The 20359-nt window shown below is 47.2% G+C and overlaps 2 protein-coding genes across 3 annotated transcripts; one reads left to right on the top strand and one right to left on the bottom strand.

Annotated features, from left to right (window-relative positions):
- Nucleotides 1–832: 832 nt before the first annotated feature.
- Nucleotides 833–11451, bottom strand: EME2 (essential meiotic structure-specific endonuclease subunit 2). 2 transcript variants are annotated; one of them, XM_084818644.1, is made up of 8 exons: nt 10017–11451; nt 9120–9256; nt 8418–8510; nt 5326–5450; nt 4831–4951; nt 3542–3657; nt 2332–2518; nt 833–1147 (listed from the first exon to the last, which is right to left on the bottom strand). In XM_084818644.1, the coding sequence occupies exons 1-8, from the start codon at nt 10492–10494 to the stop codon at nt 977–979; spliced, it is 1428 nt and encodes a 475-aa protein (XP_084674770.1). In that variant the 5' UTR covers nt 10495–11451; the 3' UTR covers nt 833–976. The 2 variants fall into 2 exon arrangements, with proteins under 2 accessions (XP_084674770.1, XP_084674771.1); XM_084818645.1 differs by having other exon boundaries at nt 833–1139.
- A 715-nt stretch (nt 11452–12166) lies between these two features.
- Nucleotides 12167–20127, top strand: MRPS34 (mitochondrial ribosomal protein S34). The gene is made up of 4 exons (XM_084818658.1): nt 12167–12242; nt 16801–17124; nt 17890–17932; nt 19421–20127. The coding sequence occupies exons 2-4, from the start codon at nt 16807–16809 to the stop codon at nt 19714–19716; spliced, it is 657 nt and encodes a 218-aa protein (XP_084674784.1). The 5' UTR covers nt 12167–12242; nt 16801–16806; the 3' UTR covers nt 19717–20127.
- Nucleotides 20128–20359: the final 232 nt, after the last annotated feature.

Raw genomic sequence — 20359 nt, 5'->3', positions numbered from 1 at the left:
TGGCAGGAGCTCACTCCGTCACGCGGCACTCTGGTTTCGAACTGTCCTGCCGACCTTCCGCTCTGCAGTTCAGCATCTTAACCACTAAGCCACCACATTGGCTCTCAAATGTGGGCAAGCTGACCATGGAGCAGCACTGAGAGGGAGCTTTTCCCTACACTTGGTTTTGTGACTTACTGAAGCCATGATCCAACACCAAACCATAGTAAGGGATGTTATACTGTGATGTGATGTCCGAGTGGACAAACTGTGAAATCACCAGTTCACTGGCAGCCATGGTTCAAAATGGTTTTTTCAGGATGATTAAATTTGACAAGCTGTCTTCCACCTCCTGTACCTGAAGACAGGAGTGCTGGGCAGATTGAAGGTGGGGAGAAGAAAGCCAAGTAGCTCTAGGAAACTCAGCGGACTGGCAAGAGATTCAGGACAAACTAAGACACAAGTAGCCCTTCACACAGTGTGACTAATGGAATTCACTGCCTCAAGTGGCTCCACTTTCTCTGTGCCATGCGTAATTTTATAAACTTACTTTACACCCCCTCTATCATCCTTTTGGTTGTTTCTAATCTAAAAAGCCCCAAGCGTTGCAACCTTTCCTCACAGGGGAGATGCTTCATCCCCTTGATAATTTTGCTCGCTCTTTTCCTCCGCTTTTTCCAGCTCCACAACACTCCTCCTTGAGATGGGGTGACCAGAACTATGCATAGTATTCCAAGAAGGGTCACACCACTGCTTTGTACAGAGGCATTACGATAAGGCCACAGCAAAGTAACGTCCTCCACTCGAAGGAGAATTTCAAGAGGGGAAAGAAAGAATTCAAGAAACTTGGCAGTATTTGTGCTGACTACGTTTATTGGTTTGTAGAAGATCCATTCTGCAGTTGACCGTGAAGCTCCAGCACTACAGAATTAGAACAAGGAGTTGAGGCGCAGTGGGTGGGGCTGAAGAGCATGCCTGGACTCCCACCGCTTCTCACCTAGGCACTTAAGTCGAGAACCAGCTCTGGATTGGTAGATACCATGAAGACATAGACCCGACGGGACAAGTCTGGGCCAATCCGCCGCTCTCTCTCGTTTTCCTCAGCCCTGACCCGAATGTCACTTAGGAGGAGTTGTCTTTCTTTGTCTGTGCTGCACTCCCTGTAGGCCTTAAAAAGCAGAGATACTAAATCGCTGTGGCCATCCCAGCAATTTGCCCTGTCACAGAAGGCAGAGCTGTATATGGCTCATGCCCTAACATGCACAGGATTACAAAGGTATTAATAACTGGGAAGCTGTTGCTTCCACATGCATAGAGATGGTTATGTGGTTGGCTCAGTTCCCTACCGGGAGTAGTTCAGTGTTCCTGGCTTTGACCAAATGAATCCTATTTCCTTGTGTGGTGTTGGCCGTCAACCCACTTTAGAGTATTGCATCTTAAGTGCACAGCCACCGGGCTCTTACGATATGGGGCTGGATGCTATGGTTCAGTGCCACCTCCCCCAACCTGTCGCCCTCCAGATGTTTTAAACATCCATTCCCATCAGCCCCGCTAATGGTCATGAATTCTGGGAGTTGTAGTCCAAAACATCTGGAGGGCAACAGGTTGGGGAAGGCTGATTGAGCGCATTGGCCATCAACTGGTAGAGCGGGGCCTACAAATGAGCTGTGCCTTGACATCAGTGGAGTGGTAGCAGCATCAGCACTGCCATTTCCATTTGTTTGTTATTTAGCATTTTAAAAAAACAAGCAATTTCTAGGAAGACAGAGCTGCTGGGGGGAATCTGTGGCCCTCCTGATGTTGGACTAGAACTTCCATCTTCTCTGACCATTGGCCAGGTTGGCTGGGACCTATGGAAGTTGGGAGTCCAATGACATCCGGAAAGTTCCCCTGATCTATATGAACATAAGAAGCTGCCTTATACTGAGTAGGACCACTGGTCCCTCTAATTCAATGTTGTCTACATTGACTGGCAGCAGATCTCTGGGTTCTTTTTTTAATGAAACCAGAAAAATGGGAGAGGGGGAATGAAATGGAGTACCCTGGAAGAGGCTGGCTGGTAGGCATCCTGAACCCCAACGTTTTGTGGCAGTTCTCAATCATGCTTGTCCCCCCGCCCGCCAACATTTAACTAAAGTCTACCCTCCTGTAACACAAGTCCCTTAGATCTAGTCCTGCTCCCTGGGGAAGCGGAGGGAAACTCTTTGCCCTCTTCTGTGCGACAGACCTTTGCGAAGCGTGCCTGATCTTGCCCTTTACTTTGCTGAGAACTCTGCCTTCATCCAGCCCTTCCCAAGTCTCTCTGCGAGGGCAACGTAGCCAACCGCAAAGCAATCAGAGATGTGAGCTGACCTGCAACAACAGGCTGGGCGAAGGATACGCTTGGGTGATAGCTGCTGCCATGGCAGGGCTGACGCGGTTGAACTGCTGGATTTGCCTCAACCAGGCTTCTCTGAGCCCTGTCCCATCCTTGTGCACGCGCACGCCACTGGCCCATCCACCTCCAGTGCAGAAGGAGAAGGTCTGGTTTTCCAGTTTCCTGTGTTTGCAGAGAGGAACACCATGGGTAATGGTGGGGCATCGCTAGGTCTGGGCCCTGGCTCTGAATCTATTTCCAGGGGCCCAGACAGATCTGGATCTATTCAACAGAGCCCTTAGTGCCCATTGCAGCCAATGGAAGGTGTTTATTTCTCAACTTAATTGCTATGCAGGGGGTAATTTTCAAGGGGGATTGCAGTTGGGAAGGGTTAACTCTCCCCTCCCCTCCCCACTTGCTGCAGCACCCCCCCAACACACACACACCCCTTCTCCTGCATGGGAATTAAGCTTAGAAACCCCCTACCCTCATTAGTTTGTGATGATCTAGGCCCAAGTGCAAATGAACTGAAGAATTTCATTTTATTTCAGAGCACTTAGATGAACAATTAACTGGCTGGCTTTGCCTCCTGAGAAATTTCAATAAATCCTGTAAGTTTTTTAATCTGCATATAGAGATACAAATTAGCATATGCTGATTTGTGTCTTACAAGCCTGAGCCCCAATTCTTTTAAGTGCCTATGCATAAACAAATGACACAAAGAATTGAGGCCAGATTCAAAGTTCATTTTCTGCTGCAAGTACCACTAGGGGCCTTTGGGAGCAGTCCTATGCATGTTTAGACAGAAAAAAGTCCTACAACTCCCAGTATTCTCTAGTCAGCAATGGTGGCTAGGGAACAATGGGAGTTGTAGGACTTTTTTTCTGTCTAAATATGAATAGGACTGTGCCCTTGAGGAGGTTATGCCGACAATATAGCCAAACTGTGACATAACACACATCCGTAAGGGTAAACCTGACCTAACCAAGCCAACAGCAGCCTATGTGTATCCCACAAAATATAACTGACAATGGGCCAACAAGATGCCAAGAAAGCAAGCGGAAAACACAAATGGCAAGAGTCTTACTAACTGTAGGTTCAGGTGGCTTTAAAATCGAGCGACAGTACGACTGGAAGCAGGTTCACTCAGCGTAGCAAGGCTGCAAAGATTGTTTTCAAAGGCAGAATGGCAAAAGACACACTCACTTATACGGCCGCTGTGCGATTGCTTTGGTCATGGCGGAAACGTGCTGGGCAAACTCCTGCCATGTCTCCAGGAACAAGACCCCTGTGTCCCCCCAGAGCTGCAGCGCCACCAGAGCCTGCAGGAGGAAGAGGCAGGGAGACTAAATGGGGAGAACAACAGACACACAAAGCAAGAGTATCAAGGTGGCCGGTCATCAGCATCATGGGGGCGGGGGCTCTAGCAGGACAAAAACATGGACGGCTGCCTGTGCTTGGCTTGTGTGGCGCCCACCCCTCCCCCAGGAGGACTGAGATCTGATGGCCGCAATCTGACTGGTAGCTACCATTTCATTTTTTCCTATAGTGCACCGAACACTACATCAGCCCAGGGCACTGTGAGGGGCAGGGGATGGGGGAAGAATGGTAGTGTGGCCAGATGCAAAAGAGGACAGGGACCTTTAATAGCTGTGTAGGACGGGGCTCCTCCACCTTAGTAGCTGTGCAGAAGAGGGGATTTCAGCAGCTGTCGCTTGTCATCTGGTCACCCTACCAGTGGGAGAGACCACGTTTTTGTGGTGACTGCCATGTAATTTCCCCCACAGTGTCTTGGATGGATGCAATGTCCGGGGGGGGGGGGGGTTGTAGGGAAAACAGAGAGGCATACACTGCGAGACTACTGCCCAGAGCTGTTCCACTCATTACAAAAAAAGAAAAAAGCCTACTGTCCTGCTGTGCTGCATGATAAATCTCCTCCAGCCTAACAATCTTTGGGGAGCGGGGGGAACCCATGTAGGATGCCTCTTAAACCTGAATTAAGGTCCATTGAGTCCAGCATTCTGTGTCAACGGTGGCCAGCCAGATGCCTTTTGTTGCTCTCAACCAGGGCATAAAGGCAATGGCATTCTTCTAATCATCCTTAGTAAATGGTAATCACAGGTCTACTGCCTCTGAACATGGAGGGTCTATTTAGCTATCAAAGCTGATAGTATGGATAGAACTATCCTCCAATAATCCATCTGGTGTGTATGAATGAGTGTGTGTGTGTGCGGCCTCTTTTCCTGACCAAACTATGAGAACATAAGAGCCCACAATGGCCAACTAGCTGCCCATGGGAAGCCCACAAGCAAGAAATCAGCCCACAAATAGGACTTCTTCCTGCTTCCCAGCAATTGATATTCAGGGTCATGCTGCCTCTGATCCTGGAAGTAGTAGCCATCATGTCTAGTAGCCATTGAGACTGAATTTGTCTGCAAGAATTTAATAGAATGGGCTCCCCTCATGGTTGACACACTCCCAGCCATTGTGCTCACCTCCTCTATTTGATGCTGGGTCATGGACAACTCTGGGCCAGGCTGCAATCTCAGACCCTCCATCCTTTCTTCCTGTTCAGGATTCAGCGTTTCTTGCCTGTGGCTGTGATGCTGGTTATACCTAAGCATTCGGAGGAGAAGAACCGATTACTAGCTTTCAAGTGCTTGTGATTTAAAAGACGATCCAAAAGTGCCTTGCACGATTTGGTGACCTCGTGGATATGTCTGTCTGTAAGAAACGGCTGATCTTTTGCCTCATCTCCACTTTCCCAGTGAAGTCCACTGAATAAAGGTATACCAGGCTTTCTTCATAACATCTCAGCTCTGTCTTTACATCTATCTGCACGTGTGCTTTACCATAGAGGAGGGAATCCAGTGCTGTCATAAGCAAACTAGGAGACGCTGAGAATTGAAATCAGGAACTTCTGCATACAAAACCTGCGCTCTGCCCTTCACTACTTGGAAGAGAGGTCACCTCTCACCCAACATATGTACCATTGGTAGGTGTCTAGTCCAATGACAACCACACTGTAGGATTGCGCAGAAGGACCTTCCAGACTGTTAAAGGGCAACAGTTGGGTGAGATCCGGTATACTCCACTGGCCACCGGGTTCCATACTCTGAAATAAGAGTAAACCAGGGTCAAGAGGGGAAAAGAGTTCACAAGCAGCCTTTTTGCAAGAACTTAACAACAGCCTTGGGTCCAACTACAGAGAAGTTCAGCTAGCAGAGCCCCCAAGAAAACGCAAGGCAATTTATGTTATTCTCCTGAATGAGACGGGTGGAGGAAGCAGAGTACATGCAGGCTGCTTGGACAGCATTATAGTACCAGTAGAGCCATTTCCATTTCCCGGCGGTCTTGCTGAAGGAACCCAATGGCACAAGTATGTCATTCACGTTATGGTGATTTCTAGGCTGGATGCCTGTGAGGCTGCGTTTGAAAACAGTTTGGAAACTCCAGCTAGTACAAAACCCTGCTACTTGCCTATCGATGGGCTCGAGTTGGCATACCTGTATATATTACGAGTATGCTACACTTACGGTCCCATGCCGCACTGCCAGTAAGGCTGCAGCCCTATACCCACTTACATGGGAGCAAGCCCCACTGAACTCAATGGGACTTACTTCTGGGTAGGCATGGATTACACTGTGGCTGTTCAGACAACACACTAACCTACACTCAGTGGTTGAGTGTGGGTTGTTGAACCATGGATTTTTTTGTCGAACCGTGGGCTAGCGCGTTGTCTGAACACCTGCAGGGTGGCTTGTTAACCATGCAGTGTGGCTTATTTTCTCAAACAAGCCACCTTGAGAACCCATGGCTTGTTGTTGGGTTCTTCAGGGTGGTTAATAAGCCACACTGCATGGTTGACAAGCTTCCTTGGAGACATTCAGACAACACACTAACCCACGGTTCAAATAACCCATGGTTCAACAGCAATCCACACTCAACCATTGAGTGTAGGTTCCTGTGTTGTCTGAAGGGCCCCACTGTAAGCCTGTAACCAAGCCTAAGGGCGCGTAACTGAAATCACATGCTCTTTCCCTGTTTGTCCCTGCCTCTACTTCCTTTCCCAAGCTCTACCAAAATGGTAGGAGAAATTCCTATGTTGAATTTTGGATTGTACACTCTCCTAGCTACAGATGTCCTCTTGTATGTCTACTCCCACATGAGCCCTCCCAACAGTTAAGACTGGCAAGTGAAGCCCAGCTCCGAAGCCCAACTCTTGCAGAGGCCCAATTTGGCCTTCTGGAGAAGCAGGGTCACCTGCTGCAGCCCCAGTACTTTGGAGCTCCCTCCCTTGGGAGGCTCGAGATACTACTTTCTCCAAGTTGAGTCCACCATTTGAGTCCACCATTTGATGACATTTGCTGCTGCTGTATTCTGTACTGAATTTTCATGACTGTTCTTACACGGTTGAAAATGTTTGATCTGTGTATGCCCCTTTGGATTCCATCCCACTCTAAAAAGTGTAAGTGCTGTAGAACATTTAAGAACACAAACATAAATGACCATCTTGGCCTTTGTAATTGTGTAAACATCATAAATACATACAGCCATTGGCGGCTGGGGGTGGCTTTAAATCCCTGGACTGAGCATATGTGATGCAGAATTTGGCTACGTGAAAAAAAATATGGTTTTCACAGGGCGGAGTTATGATCTCTGCTTTTTTATCACCCTCTTTTCTATCACAGGTTCTATAGCAGGGTCCCCAACCTTTTTGGACCTGTGGACACATTTAGGAACTTGCGAAACTGCTGTGGGCACCACCACAAAATGGCTCCCATGGAGGATGTGGCTAGTCATGCAATGCCATGAGGGCCTGGCTAGTCAAAAGTGACCTAAAGGTGGGGCGAAGGAGAGAAATAAGGGAGGCTAGGAGGAAGGGGGAAATAACAAGGCAATGGGGTAGAGGGGAAAGAAAGAGCAAGGCTAGAAGCTGGGTGGGGGGAACAGTAAGCTAAAGAGGAGAGGAGAATAGTGAGGCTAGAGGCTGGGAGGGAGGGGGGAACAGCAATGCAAAGAGGTAGAGGGGAGAGAAAGAGCAAGGCTAAAGGCTAGAAAGAGAGAGACAGACGATTCCTCTAATATTTTCCAAGGCTTTTCTTCAATTTTTGTGAAGGGGACAGGGAGGGCAGAACTTCATGGGGACCACAGAGGCCAAGGGGGTGCCATGATGCCCACAGGTGCCGTGTTGGGGACCCCTGCTCTATATGCCCAGTCTTGGCTCCCCATTCTTCCTTGCTCACCTTTTGCCTTAATGCTTCCAGTACTCATCTCCTCTTGGACACTGCCTGCTGTCAATCTAGCTCTCTAGGGTTTCCTCTCACTTACTTAGGTCTTCCGCACCAGGGTTTCACCTCCCTAGGTGTGTGTAAATAAGACAAAAAGCCTCTGAAGCCTATCCAAACCCTGGTGCTTCCTTTCTCCGTGATACCAGATGAAGCACAATGAACTGAGAATAACTCCTGCTAATAGCAAACTCAGGTGGTGAGTGCCAATAGCAATGGAGCCAACATGGGGCCACTAAGCAAGATGATGGAGCATCTTGGAAGAAAGTATGGCTGGCTGGCAGGAACTCTGAACAGAAGGGCTCCTGCTAAGAGAGGAAGTTATCCTGCAATATTTTGTTGGAAGTTCCACTTGTGTTCAATTTATTATGGTCCCTCCAAGGTTTATTTTGTCTTATCTTCAGGACAGTGAGTGTAGAAATAAACACAGCAAAGGCTGCAAACTGAAAACAGTGGGATTTACTTTTGAGTAGACATGCATAGGATTGCACAGTAAGGGCGCAACCCCATGCATGTTGGGACAGAAAAAAGTCCTAAAACTCCCAGCATTCTGGAAGCTGTAGGCCTAAATATGCATAGGATTATGCCCTAAATTGTTCAAATGCAACATCTGGATTCAGAGGACAATTCAGTTTGCCATATTTTAGAAGCTGCCCTTAAATTCTCTCAAGGCATATCTACAGCAGACTACTTCTTCCACTCCACCCCGCCCCCCGCTTTTCAACTATTCCCCGATATGGTCTTTAGGGTTTTGCTGAATGTGGTCCCAGAATACAGCAAGCTATTTACCGCACCTGCATTAAGGAGAAGAGGCGCTGCAGGAAATCCCAAGGCTCCAGAAGCAGCAAGACTTCTCTTTCCAATTCTGCCCTTTCCTGGAGGCCATCCTGCAGAAAGAAAGTCAACCTTTTGCCAGGACAGACAGAAGAAAGTACTTCAGCATATAGAACATGGAATTAGCTTATGGAATTCGCTACCACAGGAGGTTGTGATGACCACTGACTTAGATGGCCTTAAAAGGTCAGCCAAACTCATGGAGGAGAGGTCTATCAATAGCTATGATAAAAAGAGATTGAGAGCCAGTACAAATATTCATTGCTGGGAATCAACAGCAAGAGACCATGCACACTGATTATCAGCTCTAGTTTCTCTTTTATCACCTTCGTGTAGAGATGTGAAGGATTGGAAAAAACACAGAAAAAATGGGGGTGGGGGTGGAGGAAATTTTTAGGAAAAAATGGTATTCCTCAAAATGTTCAAATATTTCCTGGGAAAAAACAGTTTTGTTTGAACTTTTTTTTTTTTTTTTTGCTTTCCCCTCATTTTTTCCCTGGGCTTTCACATCTCTACCTTTGTGCTTGTTTTCCTGCCTGCCTACAAGGACTCCTCAACAGCAGATGAGCAGAATAAGTGAGTGATTTCGGTAGAAGATGTCTTCCACTCCACCCACAACTTATTGCCTGGCTAACAGTAGAGTTTAGATTCAAGATACTCACTGTTCCAGACATACTACCAGAGATATTTCTCTTCCAGGTTATGCTGCGTGGAACTGTCTGGGGTTCAATGTAATAGTTACACTCCAAAGAACCCAAAGCTTCCAGCAAAGCATCTGAACCAAGATCCTCTAGGAGACCTGATGAGGAAGGAGAATACAAATGGTGTATTAGCCTGATCCACATCTTACTGTGCTGCACAGCACCATACCCAGTCAAACCCCCTCCTCCTATACCCCCAAAGTCAGGGGATTGCACAGCCCAGTTGCTCTGCAACAGCTAGCAATACTGCTGTGAACAGTGTTAGCAGCTACAACAGACCACAGCGAGAAGCTGCAGGCCTGTGGCGTCCTATTCCCAGACTGGATGTTGTTGTGGCTCTTCTGAACGGTCCCAGCAGCGCTCACGTTCTGCGGCCCTTCCTAAGTCCATCACTCTACCCACCGTGCAACACTGGCTCTTGACACTGATCTGCTTTTAGCTGCTGCTTTTAAAATTTTGTTTTCGGGTTGCTTATTATTGGCTACTTTATATCATTTTAAACTTAATTTGAAAACCAAATCAAAAAGCCATTGTGCTGGAAAGGACGTTCAACCAAAAAAACTTGCAATGAATAAAACAGGGGTGTTGAACCTCTTTAAGCTAAATAGGGCTAAATTTAATTTTGGAGGCACTCCTAGGGGCTGCATTCTGGTGGTAGGTGCGGCTTAAATACCAAAAATAGCAACATATTTTAGTTTAAACTCTTACTACTCTTAGGAGAGGCATTTCAACCTTTTTAGAATGGAGGAAAAATGTGTAAAAGCTGGAAAACCACCAAGATTGGGGCCCCAGGCAGGCCTAAGGTTCAACACTCCTGGAATAAAACATGGGACCAACACTGCAACAGAAACATCCTACCTGGATCCACACACACTGTCATGTGCTTCATGCACTGATCTGGCCGAAGGGATTTCAAGGCAGCTGCAGCTTCCTTTCGCTTCTCTTTTTCTAGTGCATCTTGCTCTTTCCGCTTCATTCTCTCCTCTTTCTTGAGTTCTCTTTCAAGCATCCTGGCTTTGGCTTTTGTTTGTGTCATCACCGTTTCTTCTAGAGAATGCTTTTTCTTCCTTTTCTCTGAACTCGGAGAACAAGATGCTTCTTGTGGCAGTGATGAAAGTGAAGGCACCTCTTCTGCCTTACCCAGCCTCATGCATAAATGCAGCTTTTCTTTTTCTGCATGGTCCTTAACATCAGCAGCTAAGTAACTAGCAACAGCAGTTGAGTCCTGTGATTCGGTGTCGCTGTCTCCTTCAGAATCAGAGATTTCCCAAGTAATGGCTCTTCTGACAAGCCCGTCAGTTCCATCAAGAGCACCATCCTTTTTACTTCCCTCCATGATTAAGTTTACTCTCTTTCAAGTCTACATTGCCTATTTAGAAAGTTTGTTTGGGAATCCAGAAGTCTTCATGGAATGCCAGGCAGAGAAACTTACATGAGAAATTTCCATGTTGATTTGACAGGTTCAGAACCTATGTTCTTGTCATAAGAAGCAAGCGGAAGTTTAAATATAACTAGAATGGTAGTGTCATTACCAAATCAATGACTATTCAAGTTGCCTAATACGTAAGCTTCTTATAAAGACAGGCATCGCAACAACATGAAAACCACAGATTTCTAGGAGTTTTTAATGGTTTTCTGTGCCACAGTTAACTAGGAGAACAAATGAACTTGTCTAGAAGCTGAGTGTCCTGACCAAAAGACAAGAGCCATCCTGGTCTTCTTTCATGGGTAAATGCAATTTCTCCAACTCCAAAATGGCAGAACACATAGCCCACTGCCTCACAATAGCTGTTCTGTGGGTACAGACACTGTATAGTAGCTGAACCTTGTCTGTAAAAGCCTCCGCCACTTAATTTCCTTCACATTTGAGAGACCATCTTGTTTTACGATATAGCTGAATCAAGCTTTTTTCTTTTTCCTCAGTCCACACTGCCTTAGCAAACCAGCATGAGCCAACAATATATTTTTATCTGGGTCAACTGAGCAGTGATGGAAAACAGTCCTGGGAGACCGTCAAGCCCTCAGAACGTGGGAGGAGGATCCCCACAGGTTTATAACGCTCCTGATACATGGCAACTACAGCAGCTCCAAGCCTAGAAAAGAGAAGACATTCCTGCTGATATTTCAGCCGCAAATTCGGGGTTGTTGGGGAGCATCTTCTCCAGGGATCTAATGAAGAAGCGTCTCTGTGGTCCACTCTTCTAAACGGCCCCTGCGGAAACTCAGGCTGCCGCTTCGAGCTTTCCGTTCGATGCTTTTCCTTCCCTTCGCCAACCCGAGCAAAACCGGAACCACCCGGCAGAGCAGAAACAGCAACCTGGGAAGAGGGATGTTCCAGGGGGCGGGAAAGAAGGAAGTGCAATGCAGTACACTGCAGGGGCTGCCGTCAGGACGGTCGTTAAAAATAATATACAAATCTCTATATGGGTAAAGAAAGCGCAGACGCTCTGCTCCCTGGACTATTTACTGGGACGGGCCGCGCTTGCTAGGGTGTCTGCGGCGGTCACCAAGAAGGGAGCGGAAGTGTTGCCCGCCGGAGGATTTGTTGGGACGGACCACGCTTGCTCGCGCGTCTGCGGGGGTCCCCAAGAAGAGAGCGGGAGTGTTGCCCACCGGAGGATTTGTTGGGACGGACCACGCTTGCTGGGGCATCTTCAGGGGTCCCCAAGAAGGGAGCGGGAGTGTTGCCCACCGGAGGATTTCTTGGGACGGGCCGCGCTTGCTCGCGCGTCTGCGGGGGTCCCCAAGAAGGGAGCGGGAGTGTTGCCCACCGGAGGATTTGTTGGGACGGGCCGCGCTTTTTAGCGCGTCCGCAGGGTCCCTCAAGAACAGGGCGGAAGTGTTGCCCACCGGACAACTTATTGGGACGGACGCTGCTTGCTAGAGCGTCTGAAAGGCCTGTTTATGTCTATGGAGTAGGACATAGACTACTATGTCTACTACATAGACAATAGAGTTGGAGCAAGAGATGTTGGCTAAGGAGGGAGCGGAAGTGTTGCTTATCGGCCGACTTAGTGCGTCGGAGCGCCCTTGGTATAGCGGCAGGAACGAGCGACTGGAGTGCTTGGCGTGGATGGCCGAGGGGTAAGGAGGGAGGGGCAACACGGAGGGTTGCGTGGGTGGGCTTCGCAGCGTGTTAACATCTGCTCACGGCTGCCTCATAAGAAAATAGCACGTTTTGGTAACCTTGGGGGCATGGATTTATCTTTTGGGGGGCGAAGCAGAGAAGGGGAAGAGAGTGGAAGGATAAAGGGAAGAAGGGAAAGCTGCTGGTGGCAGCCCCCTCCCCATTTGCCTCCTTACAACAACCCTGCGAGGTAGGCTAGGCTAAGAGATCATAACTGGCTGTAAGGACGGAAGAAGAGACTGGCTGGATCAGACCGAAGGCTTACCTAGTCTGGCATCCTTCTGGATGTGGCCACGTCCCTCAGCGAGGTCTACCTGCGCCAACATTGCCCTCTTTTTGTCGCCAGGTTAAGACTGTCCTTTACTGCCAGATGCTTGATGGCATATGATGGGGGCTTTTAATGTCAGTTGTTTTTTGTATCAGGGTCCCAGTATTTTATTGAAACCGGTTTTTAACCTTTTAAAAATTGTTTTTAAATTTTTGTATGTTAAAGATTTTATAGTATGTTTTTATTAGGCTGTATTTTTTGGCTTGCAATTTTTGTGAACTGCCCAGAGAGCTTTGGCTGTTGGGTGGTATAGAAATGAAATGAATGCATGAAAATGAATGAACCCACAGTGGCCACCTGAGTCCGCTGGGAAGAAGATCAAAAGCAGCATGTCAGAGCAGTAGCCTTCTCCTGCTGTTATGTTCTGTCATTTGGTACTCAGAGCCATGCTGACTCTGATCCTGGAGGGTAGTATATGGTGATTGATAGCTTTATCCTCCATGAAGATCTCTAGCCCCATTTTACAGTCATCCAAGCTGGTACTCATCATCTTGTGGCAGCAAATTGTATAAGTTAATTCTGCATTATATAAAACAGTACTTCTCTTTGTCTGTCCTGAAATTACAACATCATGCATGGTGTGGAGAATGTGGATTGTTTATTCTGTCAGTCGCTTCCGACTCTTTGTGACTTCATGGACCAGCCCACGCCAGAGCTTCCTGTCGGCTGTCGCCACCATCAGCTCCCCGAAGCTCGAGTCCGTCACCTCCAGAATATCATCCATCCATCTTGCCCTTGGTCGGCCCCTCTTCCTTTTGCCTTCCACTTTCCCTAGCATCAGCATCTTCTCCAGGGTATCCTGTCTTCTCATTATGTGGCCAAAGTACTTCAGTTTTGCCTTTAATATCAATCCCTCAAGTGAGCAGTCTAGCTTTATTTCCTGGAATACGGACTGGTTTGATCTTCTTGCAGTCCAAGGCACTCTCAGAATTTTCCTCCAGCACCACAGTTCAAAAGCATCTATCTTCCTTCGCTCAGCCTTCCTTATGGTCCAGCTCTCGCAGCCATAGGTTACCACTGGGAATACCATTGCTTGAACTATGCAGACCTTTCTTATCAGTGTGATGTCTCTGCTCTTCACTATTTTATCAAGATTTGTCATTGCTGTCCTCCCAAGAAGTAAACGTCCTCTGATTTCTTGGCTACAGTCAGTGTCTGCAGTCATCTTTGCTCCTAGAAAGACAAAGTCTGTCACTGCCTCCACGTTTTCTCCCTCTATATGCCAGTTATCAATCAAGCTGGTTGCCATAATCTTGTTTTTTTTTTAGGTTTAACTGCAACCCAGCTTTTGCACTTTCTTCTTTCACCTTCGTCATGAGGTTCCTCAGCTCCTCCTCGCTTTCAGCCGTCCAAGTGGTATCATCTGCATATCGGAGATTGTTAATGTTTCTTCCAGCGATTTTAACTCCAGCCTTGGCTTCATCAAGCCCAGCACGTCGCATGATGTGTTCTGCATGCGGGTTGAATAGGTAGGGTGAGAGTATACAACCCTGCCGTACTCCTTTCCCAATCTTAAACCAGTCTGTTGTTCCGTGGTCTGTTCTTACCATTGCTACTTGGTCGTTATACAGATTCCTCAGGAGGCAGACAAGATGACTTAGTATCCCCATGCCACCAAGAACTTGCCACAGTTTGTTATGATCCACACAGTCAAAGGCTTTAGAATAATCAATAAAACAGAAATAGATGTTTTTCTGCAACTCCCTGGCTTTCTCCATTATCCAGCGGATATTGGCAATTTGGTCTCTAGTTCCTCTGCCTTTTCTAAACCCAGCTTGTACATCTGGCAATTCTCGTTCCATGAATTGCTGGAGTCTACCTTGCAAGATCTTGAGCATTACCTTACTGGCATGTGAAATAAGTGCCACTGTTCGACAGTTTGAACATTCTTTGGTGCTTCCCTTTTTTGGTATGGGGATATAAGTTGATTTTTTCCAATCTGGTGGTCATTCTTGTGTTTTCCAAATTTGCTGGCATATGGCATGCATCACCTTGACAGCAAGATTTTTATTCATAAATCTTGACAGCAAGATTTTTATTCATCTTGCAAGATTTTAAACAGTTCAGCTGGGATACCGTCATCTCCTGCTGCCTTGTTATTAGCAATACTTCTTAAGGCCCATTCAACCTCACTCTTCAGGATGTCTGGCTCTAGCTCACTGACCACACTGTCAAATCTATTCCCGATATTATTATCCTTCCTATACAGATCTTCCTTATATTTTTGCCACCTTTTCTTGATCTCTTCTGCTTCTGTGAGGTCCTTGCCATCTTTGTTTTTGATCATACCCATTTTTGCCTGGAATTTACCTCCAATGTTTCTAATTTTCTGGAAGAGGTCTCTTGTCCTTCCTATTCTATTATCTTCTTCCGCTTCCGCGCATTGCTTGTTTAAAAATAATTCCTTATCTCTTTGGGCTAACCTCTGGAATTTTGCATTTAATTGGGCATATCTCCCCCTATCACTGTTGCCTTTTGCTTTCCTTCTTTCTTGGGCTGCTTCCAGTGTCTCAGCAGACAGCCATCTTGCCTTCTTGGTTTTCTTTTTCATTGGGACGTTTTTTGTTGCCAAACAATGTTGCGAACTTCTGTCCATAGTTCTTCCGGGACCCTATCTACTAAATCTAGTCCCTTAAATCTATTTTTCACCTCCACTGCATATTCATGAGGAATATTCGTGAGCTCATATCTAACTGATCTGTGGGTCTTCCCTATTCTCTTTAGTTTGATTATAAATTGTGCAATAATAAAGTTCGTCATCTGAACTACCATCAGCTCCAGGTCTTGTTTTTACCGACTGCATAGATGTCCACCACCTTTGGCTACAAAGGATGTAGTCAATCTGATTTTGGTGTCGACCGTCTGGTGAAGTCCATGTATAAAGTTGTCTCTTAGGTTGTTGGAAGAGAGTGTTTGTTATGCACAATGAGTTGTCTTGGCAAAATTCTATCAGCCTATGTCCCGCTTCATTTTGTTCTCCCAGACCATGCTTGGGAGAATGTGGATAGGGAGACATTTTTCTCCCTCTCTCGTAATACTAGAATCTGGGGTCGTCCACCAGTCAGCTTAATGGGGAGATTCAGGACAGATAAAAAGAAGTACTTCTTCACGCAGCGCATGGAATTTGCTACCGCATGTTGTAGTGATGGCCGCCAATTTAGATGGCTTTAAAAGGGGATTGGACGAATTCCTGGAGGAGAAGGCTATTGATGGCTACCAGTATCAGAGGCAGTATGCTTATGTACACTGGTTGCTGGGGAATGTGGGCAGGAAGGTGCTGTTGCGCTCATGTTCTTCTTGTAGGTTTCCCAAGGGCAGCTGGTGGCCACTGTGTGAGCAGAATGCTGAACTAGATGGACCCTTGCTCTGATCCATCATGGTCTTCATATGTTCTTAATCTCCTGCCAATCAGCTTCATTGAATGACCCCGGAGCCTCAGTCATGTCCTCCACCTTTACTTGCCCATTTTTTCCCCCTAAACTAAAAAGCCCCAAATATTGTAACCCTTTGTAGGGGAGTTGCTCCAGCCCCTGATCATTTTGGTTGCCCTTTCCTGCATGTTCTCCAGCTGTACAATATGGCTGAGTGGGGATTGGGGCCATAGTCACTCTAGTCTAGCCACTACACTGTACTGGCTCTCTCGCTATGGTATAGTGGGGTTTCAGTCCTAAAGTCACAAGGTTCTATACCTGCCAGGTTTTTTTTTTTTTACCTATAATAGTTGTGTAGAAGAAAGAATTTGGGGTAGGTGCTGCTTCTCATAGTGTAATGATACAGGGGGAGATAAGTGGCACCAGCTAGAATTCCCTGTGTTGAAATAAAAGAGTCTTCACATCTGATAACCCTAGAGCTTGGGACGCAAGAGGAAGGAAAAGAGGGACAGACTGGAGTGGAGGGGGAAGGTCCACTGAGAAAGGAGTTGGAGGCAACAGTATTTCTCTGACACTGGTTTTGCTTTTGCTGTTGGTTTGTTTGAGATTTGTATTCCACCCTTCCTTCAAAGAGCTCAGGGTGGAGTTCTCACCCTGCTCATTTTCTCCCCAGAACACCCCTATGCGGGAGGGTAGGCTGGGCGACTGGCAGGATCCTCCAGTGAGCTTCATGGCTGAGTGGAGGTTTGAACCTGGGTCTCCCTAATCCTAGTCCCAACACTGTAACTGCTAAACTGCTGTGCCGCTGTTCTCCAGGCAGCCATGGGTCGCAAGAAACTTCACCGCCCGATTGCGGCTATGGCCAAGAAGATCCGTGAGTATCGGGCCCTGAAGAACCAGCCTCGAGACTCCCAGCGCTTCGCCGTGGACTATGAGACGATGATCAGGCCCTTCACAGGCAAGCGTCTGCCTGTGTTGGCCTGGGAAGATGTGAGAAACGAGAACCGGCTCTTCAGTCTGCTCTGCCGGCTGCAGCACTTTGGCCTGGGGCGCATGGTCACGCGCAAATCCTGGGTGTGGCAGTATGACGAGCCGTGTTATTGGGTCATCACCAAAGCGAAGGTGGATTACACAGCTGAGGTGAGCATCTCTCATTGGCAAGTGGTGGAGAGAAGTCAGGATTGAGCTTCCTGGCGTAATGGTTCAAATTGGTTTGAATGTGGCTTCCCAGCTCCCCAGACCAGAGGTGTGGAGAATGTGGATAGGGAGAACTTTTTTCTCCTTCTCTCATAATACTAGAACCCAGTGGGGTCACCTCATGAAGCTAATGGGTGGGAGATTCAGGACAGATATAAGAATGGATAAATCCAGTGAGGGTCTGCTCTTCTGCCCACTACCATTCCTCAGCTGCTTAGGAGACTTAGCCTTGACGCATGCCCTACCTCTGATGAAGAAAGAGGGGAGCATAATAAAAATTTCATCATGTAGAGCAGGGGTGCAGAACCTCTTTCAGTCCAAGGGCCAAATTCCATTGTGGAGAACTTCTCGGGGGCCGCATTCCGTGGGCTGAAAGCAAAAGGGGCCAAAAATACCAGCCTGTTTGAGCTCTTACTGCCCAACTCTCTAGAGTTTCAGACAGTAACCTTTCCCAGCCCCACTGGAGATGCTGGAAACTGAACTGGGACCTTCTACATGCAGAGTCGGCACTCCACTGCTGAGCTAGGCCCCCTCCTCTGCTCCTTCTCCTCCTCCTCACACTTTCCCTGCACTGGATCTGAGAATGCAAGATCAGAAGCAGCTCCCCTGCGAGGAAGGTAACTTTGGCCTTGCTGTGAGTCAGGGAACGATATATTTTCTTTCTCTTCATCGAACTGACTGTACACGTGCATATGTGCTCTGTTTCAGAATATGGATCATGGAAAAGCCTGGGGATACTTGACGTTCAGAGGTGAGGGAAGGCTTGCTTTGAAGAGGGAGGAGTTCCTGACCAAGGCTTTTGCAGTGAATCCTAATACTTGGCGTGGTGGTGGTGGGGCTGCACCCTTAAATTCGCTGCAGTTTTGACAAGACTAGTGCGTGGCTCAAGGGGGAAGCAGTGGGTGCCTGTGGGCACCACTGCGCCCACGGACACCTTGGCACCCGCTAAGTTGACCTACCCCTCCCACTTTTTCAAAAAAATGAACACTTTTTCTTACCGGCGCCTTGGATTGCTGTGGGATAGCTTTCGCTTAGCGCTGAAAACTGTGGGTTCAAAGAAGTTGTTGAGTGTGTTGGGCTCAGACTGCATCTCTGAGCCAGAGATGCAGGGCAGGTGACTTGTCTTTTGCCACACCTCCCATGGCAGCCATTTTGTGGTGGTGCCCAGGACAGTGTCCCAAATTGCCAAAAGCGCCCACGGACCAAAAATGTTGCCTCCCCTTCCGAAACTGCTACTATGCCAGAAACGTCAGTATACCTAGCTACCCTTATACTCAACACACGTTGACTGTAGGCCACTGAATCTGTAAGGGGGCATTGTAGAGCAGGGTGGGTAATATATGCCCCTCCAGATACTGGACTACAATTCCTATAATTCCTCATCACTGGCTGGGGCTGATGGCATTTGCAGTCCACCAACATCTGGAGGGCCACATGTTACCCACCCCTGCTCTACACTGCCCCCTTCCACGCCACATGTTCCCCACCCCAGTGCTGGGGTCTCTGTTTTTCCTCTGCCATCACCTGCATTTTTTTTGTTCTTTTGTCTGACCAAACATACTGTGCTTTCTTCCCTCCCTGCTTTTAAAAAATATTTTATTTTGCTCCAGAAGTGAGGGGCAGGGGTAGGGGGAGGAAGAGTGGAATTTGAACAGAGGAGGCTTTTTCTAAGAGAGAAGATCACAGTGCACATTCTAAAGTATAATAAACGGCATCAATTTCTTGGGCCATATAACTGGTGAACATATCCTGTTTCTTCCCCAGAGTCCATTCACTTGTCCATTTCAGCTGTCACAAGAAATGTATGGTGATTCGAAATGGTGTTCGATAACCCCCATTGGTTTCTGAGATGAACAAGTGTTTCCTGTGCAATTTCAGGCACATATTTACACCCCTGAGGGCTAGAAACTTTTTTTTTGAGTTGTTGCTAATACCACATTCTGCATTTCTCCCAATGCTCCTGTAGAATTGCAGCATACCCCGGTGCAATCCTGTGCAGGCATACCTGGGAGTGAGCCCCACAGAACCTTGTAGGACGTGTGTCTTAGCAGATGTGCTGAAGACTGCACTGAAAGCCATAGGTATTATTGTATGACCTGATGGCTGGAGAGGTATTTGGTAGACAGCAGTTCAGTCGTGACATCCCCAGCTCTGCCCCTTATGCTGTTCAGAACAAACACGTGCCCACATAGCATGGAATTTGTTCATAGCTCTCTTCGCCTTGTCAATTTTTTCTTAGGCAAGACAGAAAATGAAGTGAAAGAAATCGACAAGGCCATGTACCATGACTGGCGCATGGTACCAAGGCACGAGGAAGAGGCCTTTAAGAAATTTACGCCTGTGGAGGTGGAAACCGTTCGGTATGTCCTCTATCCACCATTGCTGCGGGCCATGATTCTTGCGCAGAGGCAGAAAGAAGGTAAACTGAGCACAGAAGAACCTATGATTGATCTGGAGCGAAGGTCTTTCTTCCCAAAGGAATACTTTGAAAGTGCTGAGAAGCGAGCTGAAGGAACACCAGTGCGAAGCCCGTAGGACCCTGTTTTTGTGTTCTTAGTCCTTTATATTTTCCATTTTCAGGAAAATTACACTTAAAGATTAAAAATACTGGATAGCTCTGTAACAGAATGTATTATGATAAATCTCAGAGTGCAGAAACTTTCTTTGATATTTTAAGCCCTTCAGTGGCTTAATCCCTCACCAGGAATAACTACATTTCAAGGGACATAATTTTGTTTCCAGCATATTTAACGGTCAGCAGTTTTGCAGCAGCTAACACATGTAAAAATTAATTATGGGTTTGTTTTTTAGATGTGGTAGTGGTGGGGATTTGTTTTAGCTGCATCTTTCAAATGTGCTAATAAAATTACTTCCAGCTCTTTTCTTGGCAACAGTTCCTGAACTTCTTTTTGGGAACCTTGATTGAGAAATTCTGGTGTTCAGAGGATGTGTTTTTACTGGTTCGTTGTGTCTGTGATGCTCTGGACTGGTTTGGATGTAATGTTCCTGGCTTCATGAACTGTGGCTTAGGAAGCTGGGGAATGAACGTTGGGCGTATGTGCTGCTTCCTCCCCCCCCGCCCCCCCGGTCTGCCACCTTCATAGCAGAGATCCTGGTTTGTTTAAACCAGAGTCCTCCCATTTCATTGTGGGTTGTTCTTTTGCCTTGAGAGGAGAGG

Source organism: Heloderma suspectum, chromosome 12 (genome assembly GCF_057233095.1).
Source record: "Heloderma suspectum isolate Gila_16-S chromosome 12, 16-S_ref, whole genome shotgun sequence".
Classification (NCBI taxonomy): domain Eukaryota; kingdom Metazoa; phylum Chordata; class Lepidosauria; order Squamata; family Helodermatidae; genus Heloderma; species Heloderma suspectum.
Note: the sequence above shows the minus strand (reverse complement) of the source record. Positions and strands in the feature narration are given on the sequence as shown.

Coding starts and splice junctions, on each gene's coding strand:
- EME2 (XM_084818644.1), bottom strand. CDS start 10,494: ATGGAGGGAAGTAAAAAGGATGGTGCTCTTGATGGAACTGACGGGCTT. Junction 8,511..9,119: donor CTGGTAGTATGTCTGGAACA/GTGAGTATCTTG, acceptor TTCTTTCTGCAG/GATGGCCTCCAGGAAAGGGC. Junction 5,451..8,417: donor GCCTCTTCTCCTTAATGCAG/GTGCGGTAAATA, acceptor CTCTTATTTCAG/AGTATGGAACCCGGTGGCCA.
- MRPS34 (XM_084818658.1), top strand. CDS start 16,807: ATGGGTCGCAAGAAACTTCACCGCCCGATTGCGGCTATGGCCAAGAAG. Junction 17,125..17,889: donor AGGTGGATTACACAGCTGAG/GTGAGCATCTCT, acceptor GCTCTGTTTCAG/AATATGGATCATGGAAAAGC. Junction 17,933..19,420: donor GGGATACTTGACGTTCAGAG/GTGAGGGAAGGC, acceptor ATTTTTTCTTAG/GCAAGACAGAAAATGAAGTG.